At 38.4% G+C, this 21,417-nt stretch overlaps 1 protein-coding gene across 3 annotated transcripts; it reads right to left on the reverse strand.

The window, feature by feature from the left end:
• Positions 1-8,821: 8,821 nt before the first annotated feature.
• On the reverse strand, positions 8,822-20,788 carry FAM198B (family with sequence similarity 198, member B). 3 transcript variants are annotated; one of them, XM_009995914.1, is made up of 5 exons: positions 20,328-20,755; positions 19,816-20,252; positions 12,945-13,159; positions 9,445-9,671; positions 8,822-9,162 (listed from the first exon to the last, which is right to left on the reverse strand). In XM_009995914.1, the coding sequence occupies exons 1-5, from the start codon at positions 20,753-20,755 to the stop codon at positions 8,955-8,957; spliced, it is 1,515 nt and encodes a 504-aa protein (XP_009994216.1). In that variant the 3' UTR covers positions 8,822-8,954. The 3 variants fall into 3 exon arrangements, with proteins under 3 accessions (XP_009994216.1, XP_009994217.1, XP_009994215.1); XM_009995915.1 differs by having other exon boundaries at positions 19,816-20,179; positions 20,270-20,755; XM_009995913.1 differs by having other exon boundaries at positions 19,816-20,788.
• Positions 20,789-21,417: the final 629 nt, after the last annotated feature.

A 21,417-nucleotide genomic window follows, 5' to 3' on the forward strand; every position in this document is an offset into this window, starting at 1 on the left:
CTTACAAGGCATATTTACAGTTTGGCAGGACTTCTGTCCCACCAAAGAGGAAAAATGGTTTATTTTTCCTTGCTAATTACACTATTACCTATACCTAAAATCAGGGAAAGTGAATAGGCTGCAAATTTGACCCTAAACTATATGTGAGAGGCAGGGTGCCAAGAAGTACTGAAACACATGTAAGTTCTGTTTTCTTAGCAGGAAAAGGCAGCAATTGTGAAAGCTCAAGGATGTCTACGCTGGGTGGTAAAGCTGACAGCAGAAAATCAAAGAAATCTTAGCAGTAAGGCAACAGTGTAACAAAAAATCCGTGTCAGCTCTCCATGGCCATGCAGATTATCACTCAGATAAGACTGTGATAAAGAGTAAGAATTCTTTCCCAGTATGGTGTTAACACTGTATAAACTTTAATCTGTTGCTCTTTGCCTTTCTGATCTCTTGCTGTGGAACACAAACACTAACAATTTGACAAAAGCTGTGTTTGCACATTATAGCTACTTGCAAACTAGCATTTCAAGTTCAAGTTTAGACATATGAGCACACAAAGCAAAATAAAGTGGAAAGCTGTGATTTTAATGGGGATTAAATCTCTTTTGTTCTTTGACCTTTTGTGGCTCTCAGAGTACATCAATGCTTCTGTCGCATGAGTTACCTTATTGGCTTAGCTCATGCTGATACAGCCAAGCAAGCATTCAAGTGTGAATAAAAGTGTAGGTTTTGATGGTATTTTGCACTCTTTCTAGCAGCCAGAACTATAAACACTGCCCGATGGGGTATAAACCCTGTGAATCAGACCAGGCCCCAGCTGCCATCCCAAGCACATGAACTCCTGCAGCTGGACAGAAAGAGCCTCATACCTCAGTTAGAAAGCAACTGCTCAGGTAGCTGGCAGTGCACTGAGTCTTTGGGAACCTCCAAGTCTGCTGAGCACCTTCTGTGCAGAAAGCCAGACAAAGACAGAGCAGCCCTTGAGCAGAACTACAGTGTCTCATAATACATCTTTTTCAAGTCTGATTTTTAAGAAAAAAACACACTACATTTTGAGTGCACATAATACTAATTTTTATTTCCCCTTCCTTTTTATGCTACAAACCCTTCCAACTAACAACTCTGTAATGGAAGTCTCCCAGTTAAAACTGCAACAGGAACTGAGTGACTACAATAGGGACCCTCAGCAGAAAAGGAAACTATAGCAGGAGGAATGAACTAGCTGAGGTCTTTCACAACAATGATCAGTCAAGATTGAGACAGCAGTAATTTCTGAATTACCTTATGTGATAAGAGGTCTCACATTCTTTCACACAGACTCTTAAAAAAAGCCCACCAAATATGCTTCTGAGACTTCTCATCACAATCTATCTCTCACCTATGCCCTCCTCTCAAAAATGCAGTTAGATACACTCTAACTACAATATGTATGATATAAATTAAGACAGTCTCTCCAAGCATTTATGTATTCTAGATGCAATTGCAATTCTGCAACAGCAGTGATATCTGCCATAACAGGAATATTATATGGAAGAAAGAGATCAAATAGGAAAAAAAATGTTACTTTTTTATTTGAAGTCTAGAACAATATGTACCTGTGCTCCACATCCTTGGAGATACCCAAGATAAAAGCAAATGGGCATGCACCAGCTGCAAAAGAGACTTGCATCATGTAGGGATCAATTGTAAAATAAAAACTGCAGGTGTGGTCATGGGAGTTTTTTATTTGAGTGATTCAGGCCTACAGGGAGGAAAGGTTAAGGCTATTAAATGAAAAGAACTGGCAAGATTTAGGGCCTGAGCAACCTATCTAAGATAAAGAGCCTCAGATTCTTTCCTCACACCATGAGGTTTTTTTAAAGCTAGATCTTGTCATATTTAACAGAAAAAATTCCTTTTCCTTCAGCACGATGCTTTTATAAGGCAGCTCTACCTTCTGTTTGGGTATCACCAGTTTACTGCAACTATGCCACAGCTGCTTTTAGAGTATGCTTCAGTCAGTTCTCACTTTAACATTTTGACTGCATATTTCTTTTTCAGGAGACTTGAGGTAGGAAAAATATTTGATTACCAGAAAAGACTCTGTATGTGATATATCCATGTATATCTGAAAATTAAGATGTGTGACCTGCAGTTACTTCAGAATTCCCAGAGTAAAGCAGCTCAATGGACTGCCAGGTTTTACCATCTGTCAGACATAGTTCTCACACTTCATAAGGCTGGCTTTCACACTGTTGCTATTTCCCTTGACAGTTAAGAAATTCCATCTAAATCTCAAAGTGTTTCACATAGCTAGCTGAAGAACACCTCTGATAAGGCGTGCTTGTGCAGCTTAACAGACATCCATGGAATGCCATGCCAGCTTTTCCACTGAAGGAGATACAGATAATGTTCCTGAACAGTGAAGGCTGAAACCAAATGATTAAATAAAAGGAAGGCTAAAATAAATAAGAAGGCTACAAATTAAATAACTGGTTCAATTGCATTAATTTTTAGAAAAAGCCACTTAATTAAAGATCTGATTCAGCTAAATAATGGTAGGGGTATATCCCATGCCATTTACAGATAGGACAATGCATCACATCAGGGAAAAAAAAATGCTTCTGCATTTTGTGTGTATTTCATCTCTTTTTGAAAGAACAAAAGCCATGGAACTTCTGGAAAACCACCCTTAGGCATTAAAAGGGTGTCATGTGCTTGCTTTCATTTCTTTCATCGAACCATTTCACCCAACTATCTGCATCCTTGCAAATACTATAAATTCTTATAAACAGGGAAAAGGCCTAGACTTTGCCTACAACATTGCAACTGGTTGAATAACCTTAAAATACAAGAATGTGCGGAATTCCCTTCTGGGTCCCACCAGTGGGCCACCTAACCCAGTAGTACACCTTAGACTGTGGCTCTTTGTGGTGATTACATAAGCTTGGGTGGCTCCTTTCCTCTATATCCCCCAGCATCCAGAATTGTTGTCTTAGGAATGCTAGAGGATGAAACTTGCCTAATTCTTATAAAGTCCTTATATAAAACTTGCTGTCCTTGAATTTGTCTAATCCCCTTTGAATCTCCTGATACTATCAGCTTCCACAGTCTCTCATGGCAACAAGTTCCAGAAGTTGAATATCTGCTGTGTGACGAACTTTATTTGTTTAAAAGAGACACTAGTTTCACTGGATGCTCCACACTTCTGGTATTGCAGGATTTGCTGAATAATACTTCATGCATTCACATCATCCATTATCTTCATGATTTTGTAAACCAAAGTTGCCAGTCCCTGCAGCTTTCTCTTTGTCAAACTGAAGAAATCTCTCCTTTCAAGGCAACTGTTTCACCACCTTGACCCCTTCTGCTGTTCTTCACTCTACTGACTCTTAACTTCAGCTCTTATTTCTTGAGGTGTGGAGACCAAGAACACACACACACACAGCAACAAAGGAAGGCATTTACATGAATCTACACTGAAGCCCATCTGCTGGGTTGAATCTGCTCAGTTTCATGAGGTTCTTCTAGACTTCTTCACTATTAGTCTATCATATGAATGTACAAAAGAGCTTAATATCATTTGTATCCTTGGAAATTTCATTGTTCACAGTCTTCCTTATGTCATTGAAGATGATAAAATCAGTGCTCGCATTGTCTGTTGGAGGACCCCATTACTTGACTATCTTTCATTCTTGGAAGATCTACACCTTTGGCTCACCATCTTTTATTCAGATTTCAAGCTAGAAATAAAGAATTCTGCATGTATCACAGAAAATTATTTTTAATAATGTAATTTTGAAATACAGTTTGTCTATTTCATGAGACATAAAAGAAGATACTGCTGTACTACTTATTTTATTTTTTTATTTCAAATGCTTGTATTTGGATAGGTGAGGGTTTCCCACAGAAATACAGGTGAAACAGGCTGGCAGTCTCCAAAGAAAACTTGTACATCCTGCTTGTAGCCCACAGATACTTGGTTTGAGAACTTGTATGCCAAGTTCTGTATCCATGTTCTATCTCAGGCAACTCTCCTTCTTGTCACTCTCCTAACATCTCCTTTTGACCTTAGGGTTCAGTTCTCCACCTTCTGAGAACAAAGAGTAACCTCATTGACTTAAACTGTTTTATCAGGAAATGAGATAATTTGGTGGAATTGTAATGAATTTACACAAATGTATTTGGAATTATTTAGCCTGAAGTAAGCAGTAATGTGCAAAAATAAATAATGTTTTAAATAAAACAAATAGAATTATTTTGTGTGAGGAAGAGAAGATTTAAAAATGTTTCAACATCTTTGTGTTTCCCATTACTCTCTCTTGGATCATGGAAAAAATGTAAACTCCAGAGACCAAAAGTTCTTAGGCCACTTTAACTCTGTGTGAGTCGCTGTTCCAAGTAGAGGTTGGTGTCTTTCTCCTATTCCTGTACTTGCTCATGGTCTATTATAAAGTTTACCACTCAGTGACCAATAGTTCTGTTCTGGCATCATAAATGGGTATGGCCTTTTCTGCTCAAGGTTTGTATAACTAGGCCTTGTCAGAATGTCTAAAGAAGGCAGGAAATACTAACGCTGCAGTCATCAGAAGCTCCACAGCTACAGAGAATCATCTTAGTAGGAGTTATAAGTCTTACGAGTCAACAGCTAAAAAATATTTTCACAGGAGAGCTTCATCACCTGGATTGGATTGTTTCTCTGAAGAAGCAGTTTCAAGGCCATAGTTCTTTCTAAACAGTAACTAATGATCCACATATTACATTAATACATATTACAGCTTCATTACTGCAACTTAGAGATCTGAACTGAAAATCTGATTAAGATATTATTTTATTTAGTATATCCTTGGACATTATATGACAACAGCAGCAGAGATTCAAACAATTCATTATTTGTGATAACACTTGAACTTTTATTAATAAAAGGACAAATAAGTTGACCGTTAGCAAAAATCTTTTAAGGTCATAGAAATGTGTTAGCAAGAGGAGAGTTAATCCTTTGAGAACAAAAGTTTCATCCATAATAATGTTTTGCTTAAACTTCAACTTGTGTATATTCAAAACTGGAGTTAATGCTCACAAATACAATTCTACATGTAAACAGCAAATCATATAAACAACTCCTTACTAGCCAAACTGACCATTTTATAGAAACAAGCCAAGTTATATATACATACACATGTATGTTCATGTTTGCAGACACACATGCAAAGAAGTGTTCCCAGAATTACTACTGGAAGCTTGTCCCTTAATGTGCCCTAAATCTGTATTTGCTCTTTCGAAATGTATCGCTTTTCTATATCATGTATTATAAAATACACACAGCAAAAAAAAGAAGGAAACTGCTCTCACAGTGCTTCACTAAAGTTTTCATGTCCTCAGCTTCTGAAACACTCAAGTTTATTAACTTCTGGCAGGCTTCAGAGGAATTTTAAGGCATCTGTGCTTGTACTACTTATTTTAAGCTCAGTCTTCCAATGTTATGAAATCAGCGAACTCTCTTGACTTTCTTAGTAATTCCATTTCATGTGGTTCTGTCTTTCAGGCAGACTCAAGAATGACATAATTGTCTTTTCCCACCCCCGGCTTTTGGACTGTTGCCTTTGGTTACACCCTTCCGAGTAATGTGCAATATGAATGTCTGTCGGATCCCATATGCCCATAAATGGAAGACAGTCCAGCAAAGATTACTAAAATGCAGTTTCTTGGCTTTCTGTCTATCATCACCATAGGTAAAGTAAAGCTTCTTTGGAACTTTTCCTATTGGTTAGTATTACTTATATTACAGTGCAGGAATGTCAGTCCAATGTCATGCTGTTTTAAAAGGAAGTGGACTGATTTCCCAAGAAGCTTTCCTTCTGTCACTGAAGGGGGAGTAGATATCTTGAATGTAGTAGCAGCAAACTAACAAGCTCTGCAAAGTGCTTCTTTTGTATTTTTTTACTGGAGCATTTATACAAATCCACTCAAAAAGTATAGAATCTCACAAAGCCTCTCCTGACTTCTTTCAAGACTTTTAAAAGTGTTTGTATGCATGAGAAATATGTCACGTTAACATAGCACAGAAAGCAAGGCCTCCAGCTCTCCACAGCATAATGCTAAGGCACCATTGTCAGGTGAGAGTAGGATGCGGAATGCCCTGCCCTAGACTCAAATGTAGAGCTTCAGAGAAGGAAAAATTCTTTTACCCTTGTGAAGTGTAATGTGTGCAGTAATGGCACAGCTCAGTCTGCCTTCGCCATTTGCTCTGGACTCACCTGCCCCTGCAGCAGTTCTGAGAAGACAGTGTCTTTATGTGCCTGTCCGGTCCATACTGGACAGCACAGGGAGATACACCTGTCCCCTTGTACTTTCAGTGTACAATTTACATCAGTGTAAATATTGCTTCATCCTGCAGATTAGCTCCAATTGCAACTTGATCTATATGCCTCTGCCACCAAAACAACTAGTAAAAAACACCGTTCATTTCCAAAGAACATTCATTTGCAGGATTTGCAGAAGTCCTGTTCTTTACAACAGTGCTTTTCATGCTTGGTCACATTTTAAAGTACTGCACGGCATCATGGCTACTTGGATCTCTTAAATTCAGGGCTACTGAGAGGCATTGCTCTGGGTCAGCTTCAGGGGAATTACTTATTAGTTGGCAATTACGTTCCTGCTTCAAGAGCTGGCATTGAACTGTCAGACAAATAAAAAAAACACATGTATCATGCTCAAGGAAGCACTAGTCCACGCCCAGAAGAAATGGAGAAGAATGCATCAAGTTATCACCATAAAAATAAATTACCTAGCCTGAAAAGATAAAAAAAATCCTGTCTTCTGATTTCTTTCTCTTAGTGGACAATGAGTCAATTCTGGAAAAACCAACTGGGCAATTTGAGGCAATGACTTGGCTTCAGGATGCGCACTCTAAAGACAGAAGAGAAGCTAGAAGACAGAGTTCTCATGGGACTATTTTTCATTATCAGATACACTCTTGTATGTCACTTGGCCCTCTTCTAAGTTCAGTGTAGCTCAGAGTTTTGCCTTTCTCTCACTCTCAGCAGTGTGTGGTAATCCATTTGAACAGATATCTAGCAGGAAGAAAACTGTGAGATAGGCCAGAAAATGAGACAAACTGATGACAGTCAACAAACAGTGGAATTTACTGCAACAGGAATTCCACATGAAATGGAGCCAGAGAATTATTTCTTTCTCTAGGCTTTGTGCACAGTGCAAGCTACAGTAATATTTTTGTTTCTGTGACAGAAATTACCTGGCTAATAAGTTAAAACATTTTAAGAACGGGATAATATTAAAATCCCTAATTCTCCTTTGGTGCAATTAAAAAGCTCAAGGCACTTTAAAACATGTACTCTTAAAGTAAAAGTTAAGTTATAGGAAGTTTTTACAAATGTGTCTGTCCTTTGCTGACAGAATAAAATAAAATAAAAGACTATTTAGATGGCCAAGCTCTTAAAATTTTACTAAGCATCTTTAATTCTGCCTATACTGATATTTATTTCTTTTAGTAAAGCAATTACTGTTAAAAGCTCTTCTGATACCATGAAAGAAAATTTGGTTTAGCTGCAATGGAGTTTCAGTTATTTAAAACATTAAATTCACCTATCTACATTAACATTGAAATGACACATTTTAGTTTCTCATAATAAGGAACAAAACCATTACACAAGCACCTTCAAAAATATTTTAAAATCTTATATACCCTATATTTTTTACTATACATAAAGACAAGAGTAGCTATGAAAGTATCTCATGGCAAGAAGATTATAGATATTTCTGCAGGAAGATGAAAAGAGCCTTTTCTAAACAGGTAGGCAAAAGGTGTACATCATGACAGATATATCAGTTGTTAATTTGTTGCTGGAACAGATGAAGTGCTTATCCAGCCTTCTCTAACCTTACCTGTAGGAATACTTGTCAGCTCAAATCCATACCCTGCAGTGGTCAATCTTAATGGAAAACCAGAGCCTGAACTGCTGGGTGGTGCTGAGCACACAGCACAAATGTTTTCTGTACTGACTTTGTGAACATTCACTTCCTTAGTAGGTCTGCTTTTAAAAAATATTCTAAAGAAATACTGTCAAGAATGCTGCAAAAACAAAATGTGTACACTTATTTAGCAGCATATTCACACAAAGCTAAAACTGAATTTCTTTTTAAAAGCAAGTGGTAAAAAAGGACAATTCCGTGAGTAACACACAGTTAATCAATAGATAGAAAATATCCAAACATCCGCCCACACATCAAAACAAGCACTGAAAATGTAACACGTTGTGACAAGTGTCTCATGACAAATTGTACTCCATACTGAACAGGTAACAACTGTATTTATCAAAGAAATTCTTATTGTTAAAACCACGTTCTCCTCACTCTGTTTTTAAATTTCCTCCGTGTCCTGTGTAAATACCTCAGTATTTAAAAGACCTGAATTTAGTTCTCAGATTTCAAAAGATCAAAATAAAATAAAACGTAATAAACTTTTGGAAATGTTGCTGGTTTAGTTTTCATGATCAAAAAGATAAATTCCTGTACTAGATATTTTTCAGCAGGGAGATGCGATGGTAGCTTTCATCAGTGTATTAAGTGCTTACAAATCTCTGTTCCCATTTAAACTTGTCATAAAACTTTTACTTACTTGAATGAGAGAAGTAAGAGTAATCCAGCCTAATGTACTGAAAATCCTGTTGCTAATCTTCAAACAGTTTAATAGAGGGAATATTCATGGTACCTACAAATTACTGCATTATTTATTGTACCATTTGTTTATTTTTCATTTAATTTCACTGGTGACATAGAAACAACTGCACTGTGTTGAGCTGCAGCTGACATTTAAATGATGCTTTTAAACCTGTAAGAGTTCTTATTTAAAAATAAACCTGAAACTGGAAAAAAATTAAATAAGCCTATGAATTAAATTAATTTTACTGTCAGTTTTTGCCTCATACAAAATTTTTTAAAGACTGTCAATTAGAAGCAAGACTGCTTCATTCATTCATGGGTAATACTTTGGCTCCATGTGCATTTATATAAGTAAGAAGAATTTTGGACCTCCTTTCTATTACATCAATAAGCTTTTCAATTCCTTTTCTGCCTCCTTGGCTCTCCCAGTATATTTTGTCAAGGAACAAAGACTGAAGCAACTTCTCACGTAAACGCTGGCTCCTCAGCACTGAAACTGCAGATTCAGGGAATCTCAAAAAAAACACAAATAAATTAATTAGCTTTGCCGTCACTCCAAATTGCAATGTTGTAGTTTAGCAATCTATTCTATGAATATAGACTGCAACTCAACAAAGTCCATCCATGCCTAATCATATGCATGTTAATTGTATCTTCTACAGCAGTGGGATTGCTCACACATTTTTAGACACATCCTGTCTTGGGCCAGTGATACCTACTCCAGTAATTTAGTGTCTCATGCTCTAACTCAGAAGAAATTATTCGTTTTTATGAAATTAATAACTTAAAACTTACTCATTGATTCCTTGTAGTATTTTGAAGTCAAGATTGTCCTCATTTCTGTCAAAGAAACCCTTATTGTCTATAAAGGCCAAATGCCTTCGGTCGTGCCTTCTCTGAACTATGTGTGTCAGGTCAACAGAATCCTGATCACCGCATTTCAGCTTCAGTCCTTGCTGCACACAGGAATCCTCTTTGAGTGGTTTGAATCCACAGCAGTTTCTGTCTAATCGATTATAGATCTAAGACAAAGCACAGCAGAATGCCAAGTGAAAACAATATCAAAGCATTTGGGGCAAAGTGTCACTTTAAAACATCACTTGCTAACACAGCTGAAAGCAAAGCAAACTCAGGACAAGTATAATTGCACTCAGTAGTGAAATGGCATTGAAGACCTGGTCCCCATACTGGTTGTAGTGTTAGAAGTAATGTCACAGACTGCATATTTTATCCATTTTATAGCCACAATTTGTTATGTCAGTAAAAATTCTTTGAAAGCCAGGGAAAAATACCACTGTGTAACTGGAATAATGAGATGGTGAATACAATTCCATTTTTTTCAGAAGACTGTAGGTTTTTTATACTTTCTCTGTGGCAGAACAATAGAAATAGCACAGCCTGACACACACAGAGGGTCTCCATTTTGTGGGACCTTTTAGACTAATAGTGTGCAAAATAATTTAAAAGGTTAGTAAGGGCCACTGCAAACCATCAGAAGCTGCAAAATGCAAGCTATTAAGAGAGCATTTATAATCACAGAGCAGCCTCCTTGAGTTGCACTGTGGAACATACTTTAACGACGTGATGGTCTAGGCTGTGTTTTCCAGTGTGAACCCTTGCTTATTCATCACACAGCACTTTACTGGAAGGAGTACAACCGGTCTGACTTCAGTGGTGTAAATGTTAAGCATCTCTTTTGACTTAGTTGTTTATGTTCACTTTCATAAACAATGGCAAGATCGAGGCAACCCCAGAGCAAAAGATGCCATTTTAGGATAACCATCTAAGACAGGAAGGATAAATCATTCAGTGAAAATGTTTCTACCTCTGTTGTCTTAGATGAGAGTAAAACAACTTTGCCAGGGCTCTGAGTGCCCAGAGGCCTGAATTGCCCTAAGCACCCTCACCTGGGACCTCCACACACACCCCCTCTGCCCATAGGCCCAGGAGCCCTTATTAAGCTCAGGCTGGGCCCTTCAGCTCTCATTTGAGCCCTTCAAGGCTGCTTGTCTTGCTGCCTGCTGTTTCTGGATTCCTGACTGGGGTTCCTGCTTGTGGTTCTTGCTTGTTGCCCTTGAAGCTGGCTTGCTGCTGCATCTGTGCCTGATGCTCGGAAGGCACAGGACTTGTGGCTTTTAACCATCCTTCCTGGACTGCCTTCCCTGCCTGCCATGGGGCTGCCCTTGCTTCCAGCTCCTCTCCCTGGGGAGCAGCCTTGCTCCTGCTGACAAGTGCAAGTCTAGCCTGGTGTATCTAAGGCTTAGTGAACAGCTTAGCAAAGGTAAATAATTTTTTATGTCATTGTTTATTGTATGCTGCTAACTCTTCATCCTGCTCTAAGTATAAAAGCATTCATGTTCACATAAGCCTTCTAAAATTACAACTTTATTTTTGTGACAGTCCAGTAAAATTTCTCCTTTCATGAGCAGCACTCAGCACCAGCAGGCACTAGGGTCCCTCTTGCTTGCAGTGTTCTGGCTCATGGGATCTCTTACTCAAATCATCCAAAGGCTTTGCCAAAAAAATGAAGCAGAGGCCTTCCAGACAGACTCCTTTGAGGTATAGCCCCAATTCATCTGCACCACACTTCACTACATGGATTAAATAGACAAGGTGATCATGGTCTTATAGATGGCCTATGCATAATATTTTGCATTATTTCAGTGCTAAGACAGAGTGATGGGGCATTTTAGAACTGATGCTGCAACCTTAGTAGTTTAGCATTGTTTTTTGTCATATACTCATACACATGAAAGTTCTGAACTCCCCAAATCAAGAAAAGCCATTTTACATTTCATGTCCTTATTTTATTTGAGTTCTTGCAGAAGGCAAGTGAAGGTCATCTATAAGCATTTTTCAGCCTGCTTCTATGTTTTACAGCATTGTGAAACAGAGATTAGGAACATCTATTATAGGCACCAAGCCCATTTTTCTGAAGGAAGTATGTTTAATAGAGAATACTTTTCACCATTATTCTTTATTTCTGAGTAACTCAAGAAGCATAGGGTGTCACCTTGGCAATTTTTATTTTTAGAGTATTCATAGTTTACTGCTGATAAACTTTAAAGTCAAGTCTGGGAGCACCCAGATAAAATTTTGTCTTTAAGACCCATAAGACCCACTTCCACTCATTTTCTGGTAGGCAACTGGAGATATGAATCACTTTGCTACCAGCTACTATTATAAGAATAATTTGTTTCTTTATTTCATGTATTGTTCAAACCTGTTGTATCTTAACTGACCTGACCTTTTGGATAATAGGAGTTCTATTACGAAGACCTTAAAATTAGACATTGACACAGAACTCATGAGAAATTTAAAACTGTTCTATTAGACAATGACATGAAACCATTGACTTTTACTGCACTGTTCCTTTGAGGGCATTACTATGTTTAGCATCAAAATAATCCACATATAGGTTGTTTTTAACCATTTCTAAGACTTACTTGCTCATATAAGACTAAAGATAGTCATTAGACAAGTGATATATTTTTAGAAAAGAATTTAATCCTCTCCTTAATGTGTATGCAAAAATATAACTCAAAAAATTGGAAATATCTGTTAATCCCAGAGCGTGACTGAGAAGGACACGGATAGACTATACATAAATCAGTTCATTATTTTTGTATTTCAAGAAATGTAACTCTAAGAAGCTGTATTATATGAACAGCCAAACACAATGCATAAAATTAGAGCTTGCTGTAGTTTTAGATAAATCAGTGAGTGCTGCAGGACACTCAGTCACCCCCACTTCTCTGATAGGCGAGGACAATTGAAAGTAGTGCCAGATCTCAGGAAGACCAAATTGGCATCCAACCAGGTGCTTCAGTTCTTATTAATACAGGGTGTGTATTAATATTCTGCTACACAGTTACTGTAACTGTAGTCACACATTGTGATACCACTGAACAGAGCCCTAGCTTGGTCTTATTTGGAGAGCTAATTATTATGTGCAATACCTATTGACAGAACAGCAACTGTGTCATTCATCAGTTGCTGTTCTACTATTTCCTTACTAAGTCATGTGCTAAGTTTTTAAAAAGAAGGAAAATTAGGCACTACAGTTGTTATCTTGATCCATTTTTCAGCTGACCAAAACCACTTAGATCACCCCTGGTTAGAAGTAACTTTTTTGATATTTCAATCATAAGAAACAACCACAAACAAGTTCAAACTGTGCAAATACAACTCTTCCCCATTTAAAAAAAGGAAATAAGCTAAAATTACTTTTTCGGAGTCCCTTGTGTGTTTACATGACTTTTGAGGCAGGTAGTTGCATTCAGTAAATGTTTTACCTGCAGAAGAAAATCAAAAAGTGCCATCTTGGACCACTCATGATGATGGATTTCAGTACAGCCCCACTCAGCTTTGGGAACTTTACCATTCTGCCAGCACTTCTGCTTCAATAGCTGCTGATACTTCCCCCAAGTTAGTCTCACTGAAGAATGGGTATTATTATCTGTTGGACTCAGTGAGGAATCCCAGAGAATAACAGGACATGCTTGACCATCTGAAAAGGAAAAACAGGTCATTGGTATGCTACAATACTGTCAGACCTACTTGATCATTCTTTAGACATTGCCTTCACATCAATAATTATACCATTTCACAGATGGGGCAGGAAAACCAGCCAGGGACTAATAACCTGACATCCTTTGGTTAATGTGGTGTTATTCCACATCTAAAACGAGGCACTGCAGGAATGGAAGAAGCATGGACATTATAAATGCCTCCAGTGTACAGAAGGCTTTCTCTGTTTGAAGCAAAATATTGATGTACAAATGAATATTTTAAAATAGACTATTAAAAAGTTTATAGGTAGATTAAGAGTCTACAATGCCACTGGGAACCAATTATATACTTTCCCTCTGATGCCAGTCAACTGATGATGATTTACAAGAGGTGAAAACTTACATCAAAGTACTTTTTCTGCATAATGGGCATAGAAATACTAAGAATCCTATATTCAAAGTAAACTTATTTTGTTATCTTTAGTATTTTAGGCCTATAATATATGATTTCACAGCTCTGAAATTCTATGAGAACACTAAAGAGTGTGAGCTTAGCACCTTGACATAATGGGGGTTTTTACCCAGGCACAAATACAGGCTGGGGGGAGAATGGCTAGAGAGCAGTCCCGAGAAGAAAGATTTGCAGGTGGTAGTTGATGAGAAGCTCAGCATGAGCTGCTAGTGTGTGCTGGAGCCCAGAGAGCAACTGCATCCTGGGCTGCATCAAAAGAAGTGTGGACAGCAGGGCCAGGGAGGGGATTCTGCCCCTCTAGGTCAATGATATTAAAGTCCACACTATTTATTGCATAGTTAAATTCAGCCTAAACTCTGTCTTCCACAGGCCCATAGAGTCAGGGATGCATCTGAAAAAAGACTTCCAGAAATTCGCAAGAAGGCAATGAAATCCATGGCACCTACTCCATTGGCAATGCAGACAGAGAACAGGGCACAGAAAACCAGGATCAGTGTCAAAGGCAACGTAAAAGCTGCTAACTTGAATGCTCCATCTGTAAGCAGCAAGAGCTGTTAAAAATAGTTCTCCATACAGCTGAATTGAAAAGCAACTTGTTCAAAGGATGCCAATTGATCTAAAACAACAGGTAAGAATTATCTTTGCTCATACTTAGCAGTGTATCATATATGAAGATCCACTCTCCAAAACCAGAATGTATTTGATCTTCTCTACCATAGCTTGCACATACAAGCTAGTCCCTAAACCAACCATGTGCAGCTCTACCACCTCTTTAACTTCCCTCCCAGTTGCTTATTGTTTCCTTAGGACTACAGAAAGTGCCTTTCCATTAACATAATCAATATCTCCCTTTCACTAGGATCAGCACTACCTTTATCAGCTCCATACTTTCCTCTGTTGGAAAAACAGTCCTGAGCACTCCTGAAAATCAGGGTTATCTTCTACTGAGGTGTCTGAATAAGTACTTGGAAATTTAACTGGGGAAATCCTAGCCACTTCCCCATCTCTCATGCTCTGTCTCCATCACCAACATTGTAGATTACTTTACCAAGTCAGGTCAGCTATCAGCTAAGCTTCTTTTCCAGGCCTGTTGGAGAAAGTCTATATAAGCATTGGGAATTTTCATAAAAGGGCAGCTTTCTTCAGGACTCAGTCTGATCTATTATTTTTATACCTCTAGTAACAGCTTATGTAATGAATTCTTCCAGAAACCAAATACATAAACAGTCTTCTAACAAAACAAACATCTCCTGTCTACCCAAAAGAGACATGATAAACAACAGTAATATAAATACTTGAAAAATATTATCTTGCAAGTTTCCATTAAGATATAAAAAAACATTATTTAAAAGACCAAGACTAAATACAGGAAATGTTTGCATTTCAGAGGAAATGGGAGCAGAAAAGATGAGCCAAAATAAAATCTTTCAACCCTGTAATATAAATTGAATTACAGGAATATTAAACAGCAGCTTCAGTAAGAAGCAGTGAGTCAAATTTTTGACACATGCAGGAAAAACATGAAGAGGCTGAATTAAAGCAGATAAGGAGTCTGATTAATTACTGGATGAATTGGCATGACCCCACTGAAATCAGTGGCACTTTTCTGATTCAAACCTTGTAAGGGTAGGGCTGAATCTAACTAAATGTTGAAAAGCAAGTCTTGGCTAAGAATCCAATCTTCCAGTTTGATACAGCCAAAACTGAGGAGGTTGACCACACCAGAATAAGTCCAGCGAGCTCTGCATTCACTTCTAATCAGCTTTATATACTAACACAAAGGGCTACTACTTTTCTTTTGCTGCAGCTGCATTGCACTGAATCTTGCCCAGAGCTCACTTTTTTTTCAGCTGCCATTTTTAATCAATACACCTACTTGACTATCTAAGGATTATCTGCAATATTGTATGGGAAAGATTTTTTAAAACTCATGTTGGATCCATCTTCTGAGCAATTCATCTAGATTTTGAAACATCAAAATATTTCTAAAAATCTCTTAGGCCCTTAGGAGCTACTGGTTCAGGATATCCTAATTTTAATAAATTAGCACAGGTGAAACCTCAGGCTGCTGAGACTAGACTACCTAAAGGCATTCAAACTGCTTCATGTGCAGTGAGACAATGTATCACTGCATGTCTTCTTCAACACGGGCATCAACTTAGATATCCATGCATCACATCACTTTGGAAATAGTGTCTGTCCTTCTTAACCACATTCTTGCAAATACTTGCAAGGATATTCTTCCATCTTGTCCTCTAACTTGTATCTACAGCAATTTTTATTCCTTCCTCAAAATAAAATATTTTCTAATAAATGTGACTAAAAAGATCAAATATTTCACTTAAAGCCCTTTCTCAGACTCCCTGTTGTTACTATAAAGCAGTATAGTTTAACACTGTCACATTTGAAAAGCAGTTTAGTTGCCCACATATTAGCAAGAAAAGGTAATGTAGTGTGGAAAGTTGAGAGGGACTGACATACAGAATATTACTTGAATTTGAGAGTTTAAATTCTGAGGGAACCTTTAGGGGACAGAAGCAGAGAGATGTTAGGCCACTTTTCTTTCTTCCCTCTGCACTGTATTTGAACTGTTTCTGTTCTGTGCTCATATGAATATCGAAATTAAGGAATGCATAAAATGTACATCAGTTTCTCTCTAGATTATGGACTGCATAATTGCTTAGAAATGTACTTCTCTACCCACCAAAACATTGGAAATATGCCCTCTGGTACCCCTTTGAGAGGTACAACACTATGGTGTAAGTTGTTTGGATTGATAGACAAAAAAGGTCAGATAAATTGAAGCCTTTTAAAGCATCCTGAATGCATAAGGCAGCATTTGCCCTGACAGCAATTCATAACATCTTTGCCTGCTTTTGCATGACTTTTGGTGGGATGGCAAGGACAGATTGATAGTGCAGGGTGTAACATGGAAAAACCTGTGGTTCCATTTATCATCATGTAGAGTCCAGTAAAACAAAATGGCAAGTATGACCAGTGGAGCTATCTATCACATGTCATTCATTTATTTGCACTAAGCCAACCATGAAAGGTGTTATTTAAAGGAAGAGTTTTTTGCATGTTGGGGTGGGAGGGGGTAGAGAAGTGGTTCTGGATAAATAGTATGTATCTATTTTTAGCTAAAAATAATTTTAGCTGAAAAAAGCCCAATTGAATTGAGTACACTTGGGCTTATTCTTCTCAACAGAGGATAAAACATTTAGCCAAACTTATGTTTGAAAACAAGGGGGAAGAGGGTGGTTGTCAGCATGCAGCAGTTCAGGTCCTCTCAGCCAGTGGTGCAATGAAAGCACATAGCAATAGCTGTGTATTTTGAACCAAAAGCTGAGTAAAGAACTCTGCCAGAGTCCTATTCCTACAGCTGTCAGCTGCAACACAGGACCAAGCTTGCTCCAGTTGTAGCTCAAGTCCTAACATGCACTGGGATCATCCTACCCTGCAAATGCTGTTGCTGAGCTGGAAGCAATGTGTGCAGTTATTTTACTTAGATTTTATGCAAATGAATTAAGGTAGGACTAACACTAGGCGAGGTCACTTAGGTCTTGTCTGTTTCTCAAGGTGATCAAATAATGAAGATTCTCAGTCCTGTGGTATTAATGTAACCATCCCAAAACTTGGACACACCAGGGTCAGCCTCCATTTTCTCCACAACAGACAGTTTTATGATTATTTGGGTTTTTTACAGGTTTATCCTTCTTTGTTTATAGACATTTTAGATCTCTCAACAATTTTCATACCTTGTAGGTAGCAATGGGAGTAATAAATGAGTGCTTGCCTCTGGCCCAGAGTCATGCTTTTAGATCTGTAACACTGAAGTCAAAAGGACTTTGCTCACCTGTACTCCCTAGGTTTTTGGTTTGAACAATTAATTGCAAAATGAGAGAAATAGTTATCATAACTGATTCTTCCATCCAAGATGGAAAAATAAGATAAACCATTTCAAAAAATCTCAGCTTTAAAGGTTATACAGTTAACCAGGAAAGGTATGGGCAGCAGATAGAGGACTTGCAGACAGTATTTTTCTAGACTTCAAAACATGAATGTATCAGTGGAGGATTTGTGGGAGTAGAGGAAGCAGAACCTATACAGGGATTTACTAAGCAGTTCTTTGAAACAGCTTTTGACAACATGAATGACAGTTTTGAAAAGCCCATTTTTTTTAAGATTTGAATGCTACATCAAACATGTCTGGTTGCATCAGATCACAACTGAGGCAAGCTAAAGAGATGTGTCGCAGAGACAGAGAGATGTAAGCCCAGAAATTGTGTACATTTATACATACATGTCCAGTCTCTAATCCTGCATTGCTTTCTTTGCCATATGAATAACTCTGATTCACAAAAGTTGCCCTGTAAAAAGACTTTATAGTGCCTACCTAATATTAAATTAAATGCATATGGGTTATAGAAATTAGCTCACTAACTGTTAATGTTTTTAAGAATATTACATTTTTGCTCTTTTTCTCAACACAGATGTTTTTCAGATTATGCCAAACACAAACATGTAAATAATAATGAGCTCAGGTAGATATTAGGCATCTGAGGTCCAGCATATTTCTGAGCCAAAGAAACGGAGAGAGAAAAGGTAAAGTAACAGCTCCAAATGCTCTGTTTACCCTTTAGCTGGAAAAAATGAAGGGAGCCCAAAATAATGTTATTTCTCTTCACATCACCTAGCAACACTCTTCTTGCTAGAGGACCGTGGCCAGTTATGAGGAAACGAAAAAGAGGGCAGAATGACATTTTCTGTCCCAGGCAGTGCAACATACACTTTAAGGTGACAGACACTGAGCAACACAATGCACAACTAGCCTAATAGCAATTTTCAGAGGTTTGCAGTCCATCATCTCCACAGCCACACTGAGCAGGATTCCTCCAACCAAACTACCTTAATGCCTTATGACAGCTCTATAGCAATAAATCTTGATCCTAAAAATAAAGTAGGCATAATGTATCTTCCATGCTCTGCAAATATGAATAATATTCAGAAGCCTCCAAACGGTTGTTCCTCAAGATTCATTCATATTGTTTTACAGGGTGCCAAAAGGAAGGTTTACAAAGTGGGAAGAAATCTGAGATCACTGGGTCCTCTTCCTGCTATCAGATTTTAGAAAGTCATTCTTGCATTACTTTTGTTTTTTTAAAAAACAGTCTGATATAAAAATATTCAGTATAAGCTAATTTCAGAAGCAAGAAAGGAACAGTAAAAACATAGCTAGCCACTTGAGCAATGATTCATTAAAATGCAACGTAGTCCTTTAGGATTGTGATTTGTGACTGTTCAAAAATAGCAGTTAGGCTTAAAATGTCTTAAACAAGATAGCAGTGTAAGAAGTAAACTTACTTTTAATTTAAATTGTGTCTGAAACCTATCTTCAATTTCACTAAAGAATAAAAATCCATTTTTCATTTAAAACCTCATACCAATCATGTAACAGACAATTATATATTTATGGTGCATATTTATTTGCATAATATATAGATATCTAATGAATCTCAATGTACAGTAGGATTCACTGAAATGTAGTGGGTTTGCTGTTTTGTTGTGGTTTTTTATTACTAGGGAAGAGGAAAACACTTTTTAAAAAAAATTCAGTTCCCAGAGGCATTAGTCCTTGATAGTAGCATCAAGTTTCTGCAGGAAATTCCCCTGCCTCTCTCTGAGTAGGTTATCTGACTAAATTCAAACCTCCTTTCCTACCATCTGTCTAACAGCTGAATTCTTGTGCTCATTTTCAACAACATTTTATTCAAGTCAAATTGAAAAGGTGAGAAAACATTTTTTAAAAATCAGAAATAGCCATCGAATCACAGGGTATTCTGGAATTTCTCTCACCAGTTTCACTTGAGACAGTCTGTACAACATCATGCACTCTACGGTGACTCCCCCTTTTTCTCATTCCAGACTTGTGGAAGAGAAACTGTTATGCCTCTTGGCAGCTCACTGGTATTTGATCTAAACTTTGGGGCTCTGCTCCCTTCAAACAGGATAACTGCACTGCAGAAATTGCACAGATACCAGCTTTACTTCCCTGTCATGATGGTGTTAGTTCTCAGGCTCACAGCAGCTGAAGGTGGCTGCGGCCCTGTGGTTAACAGGGGCGGCGGGAGAAGGAAACCTCAGCACCCCACCTGCAAGCTGAAAACCAAAGGAACGTGTTACCTTGGAAGAAGTCCGATCTCCTGCTTACAGAAGGTAAGCTCCTGTTCAGCCCCAAGATCCTATCCAAATGAAAGGCAAACACCTCACTCATGTCGAAAGGCCTTTTGATGATGCCACAGTGCCGCTGGTTACAAGCAGTTCCTGTGGTGCTGGGACCCCCTGCAAATACCACCAGGACTGCTTTGTGAGAAGGTACCTCTTGGATGCTGTCTATCTGAGAATCTGCCAGCATGCGCATGTTTAGGATGTCGTCTTTGCTCAGCCAAGAGGGAGAGCTCTCACTGTAGATCCTGATATTGCTTTCCTTAGACTGGGGCTGTGCCTTTATAGGTCCAGAAATGCCTCCAGTTCTCCGGTGACCCATCTCCCTGATTGTCATTCCATTATGCCTGTCTTCATCCAGTTGGTGCTTTCTTGTCTCCAGAGCTATTGCTGCTCTCATTACACCTGTGACACGTGTAGCTGGCCCCAGCTGTCCATAAGCAGCTTTTGGAAAGTGCTGCCCGTAGGACAAAGGAGTCGCATGTTTCTTCCTGCGCTTTGGCTTCACAGTGCCTCTGATGTTGGCAGGTTTGCTGCGCTTGGACCGCAGGGTGATGTAAACTACATTGGGTGGCGGCAAGGTCCCATTGCTACCAAGCTGGGGTTCCTGGAATTTGGGTGGTGACAGGGTGCCATCCAGTGGGATGCCCAGAAAAGGAGTTTGGGCTGCATCTTGGAGACTTCTGGAACCGATCTTTTGGTGTCCTCCTTTGTGCTGGGGTAAAACATGACCCACTAGACTGACAAGGAACCCTAGGTAGATCACACATGCAGTGCCCACTAACAGACTCCTCCTTGTCCTCGGGCGCCTGCAAGTCCAGAATCTTAGCACCCGTGGTGGGCACAGGCAACAAATAAACAAGTTTGTTTTTTTACTTGGTTGATCAAAGGTGGTCATTTCTCTAGTGAATCCACATGATGAAAACAGCATAAAGTCTTCTGTACTTTCCAGTAGGGATGATGATACATGATTTCCCTTTCTCTATTTCTCTTTTCCCAAATAGCTTCCAGCATGAGTGATGGACAGAGGCTACTGATATGCCTGGGAATGTGTTTAGTACTAAAGGTGCTGACACTCCACCTTCTCAAGCTGTTAAATTATCAGCCACCACAGAGGAAGTGACTGGCTTCAGAGAATGAATGGAGCCAGCTACGTAAGCAAAGCTTACTGACTTTTAGTCTAAAATATCTGAAGTATCTCCTTTACAAACTGCAAAAAAAAGAAAAGAGTAGTAGCATTTCATTTCATTACTTGTGTATGACATCTGTGGTTTTATATTTTTAAGAGACAAGTTCCAGAAGAGACAGTATGTATCTAGAAATTTGTCAGGGTACATCTTTCACTTTCTCATTACACTATAAATTAAACACCAAAGTCATGAAATACAGGCTAAATTTGCAATTTCAGCTAGCTGTATTCCAGCATAAGAAGAAAAGCTTGTCAAACCCAGATTATCTTTTTCTTATGAGAGACAATGTTATAATCTCATGTTATAGAAATGCTGTAAATTATACAGATTAAGCACCAGTAACTGTAGCAGTTAAAATATGCACATATTC

Source organism: Chaetura pelagica, unplaced genomic scaffold (genome assembly GCF_000747805.2).
Source record: "Chaetura pelagica isolate M959 unplaced genomic scaffold, ChaPel_1.0 scaffold142, whole genome shotgun sequence".
Taxonomy (NCBI): Eukaryota; Metazoa; Chordata; class Aves; order Apodiformes; family Apodidae; genus Chaetura; species Chaetura pelagica.

What these genes read in the sequence shown, in the direction of transcription:
- FAM198B (XM_009995913.1), bottom strand. Translation starts at nt 20,788, where the DNA reads ATGCTGTTTTCATCATGTGGATTCACTAGAGAAATGACCACCTTTGAT. An exon ending in GAGATCGGACTTCTTCCAAG is followed by an intron (nt 13,160 to 19,815) that starts GTAACACGTTCC and finishes TTTCCTTTTCAG; the next exon opens with ATGGTCAAGCATGTCCTGTT. An exon ending in TTTTTGATTTTCTTCTGCAG is followed by an intron (nt 9,672 to 12,944) that starts GTAAAACATTTA and finishes GCTTTGTCTTAG; the next exon opens with ATCTATAATCGATTAGACAG.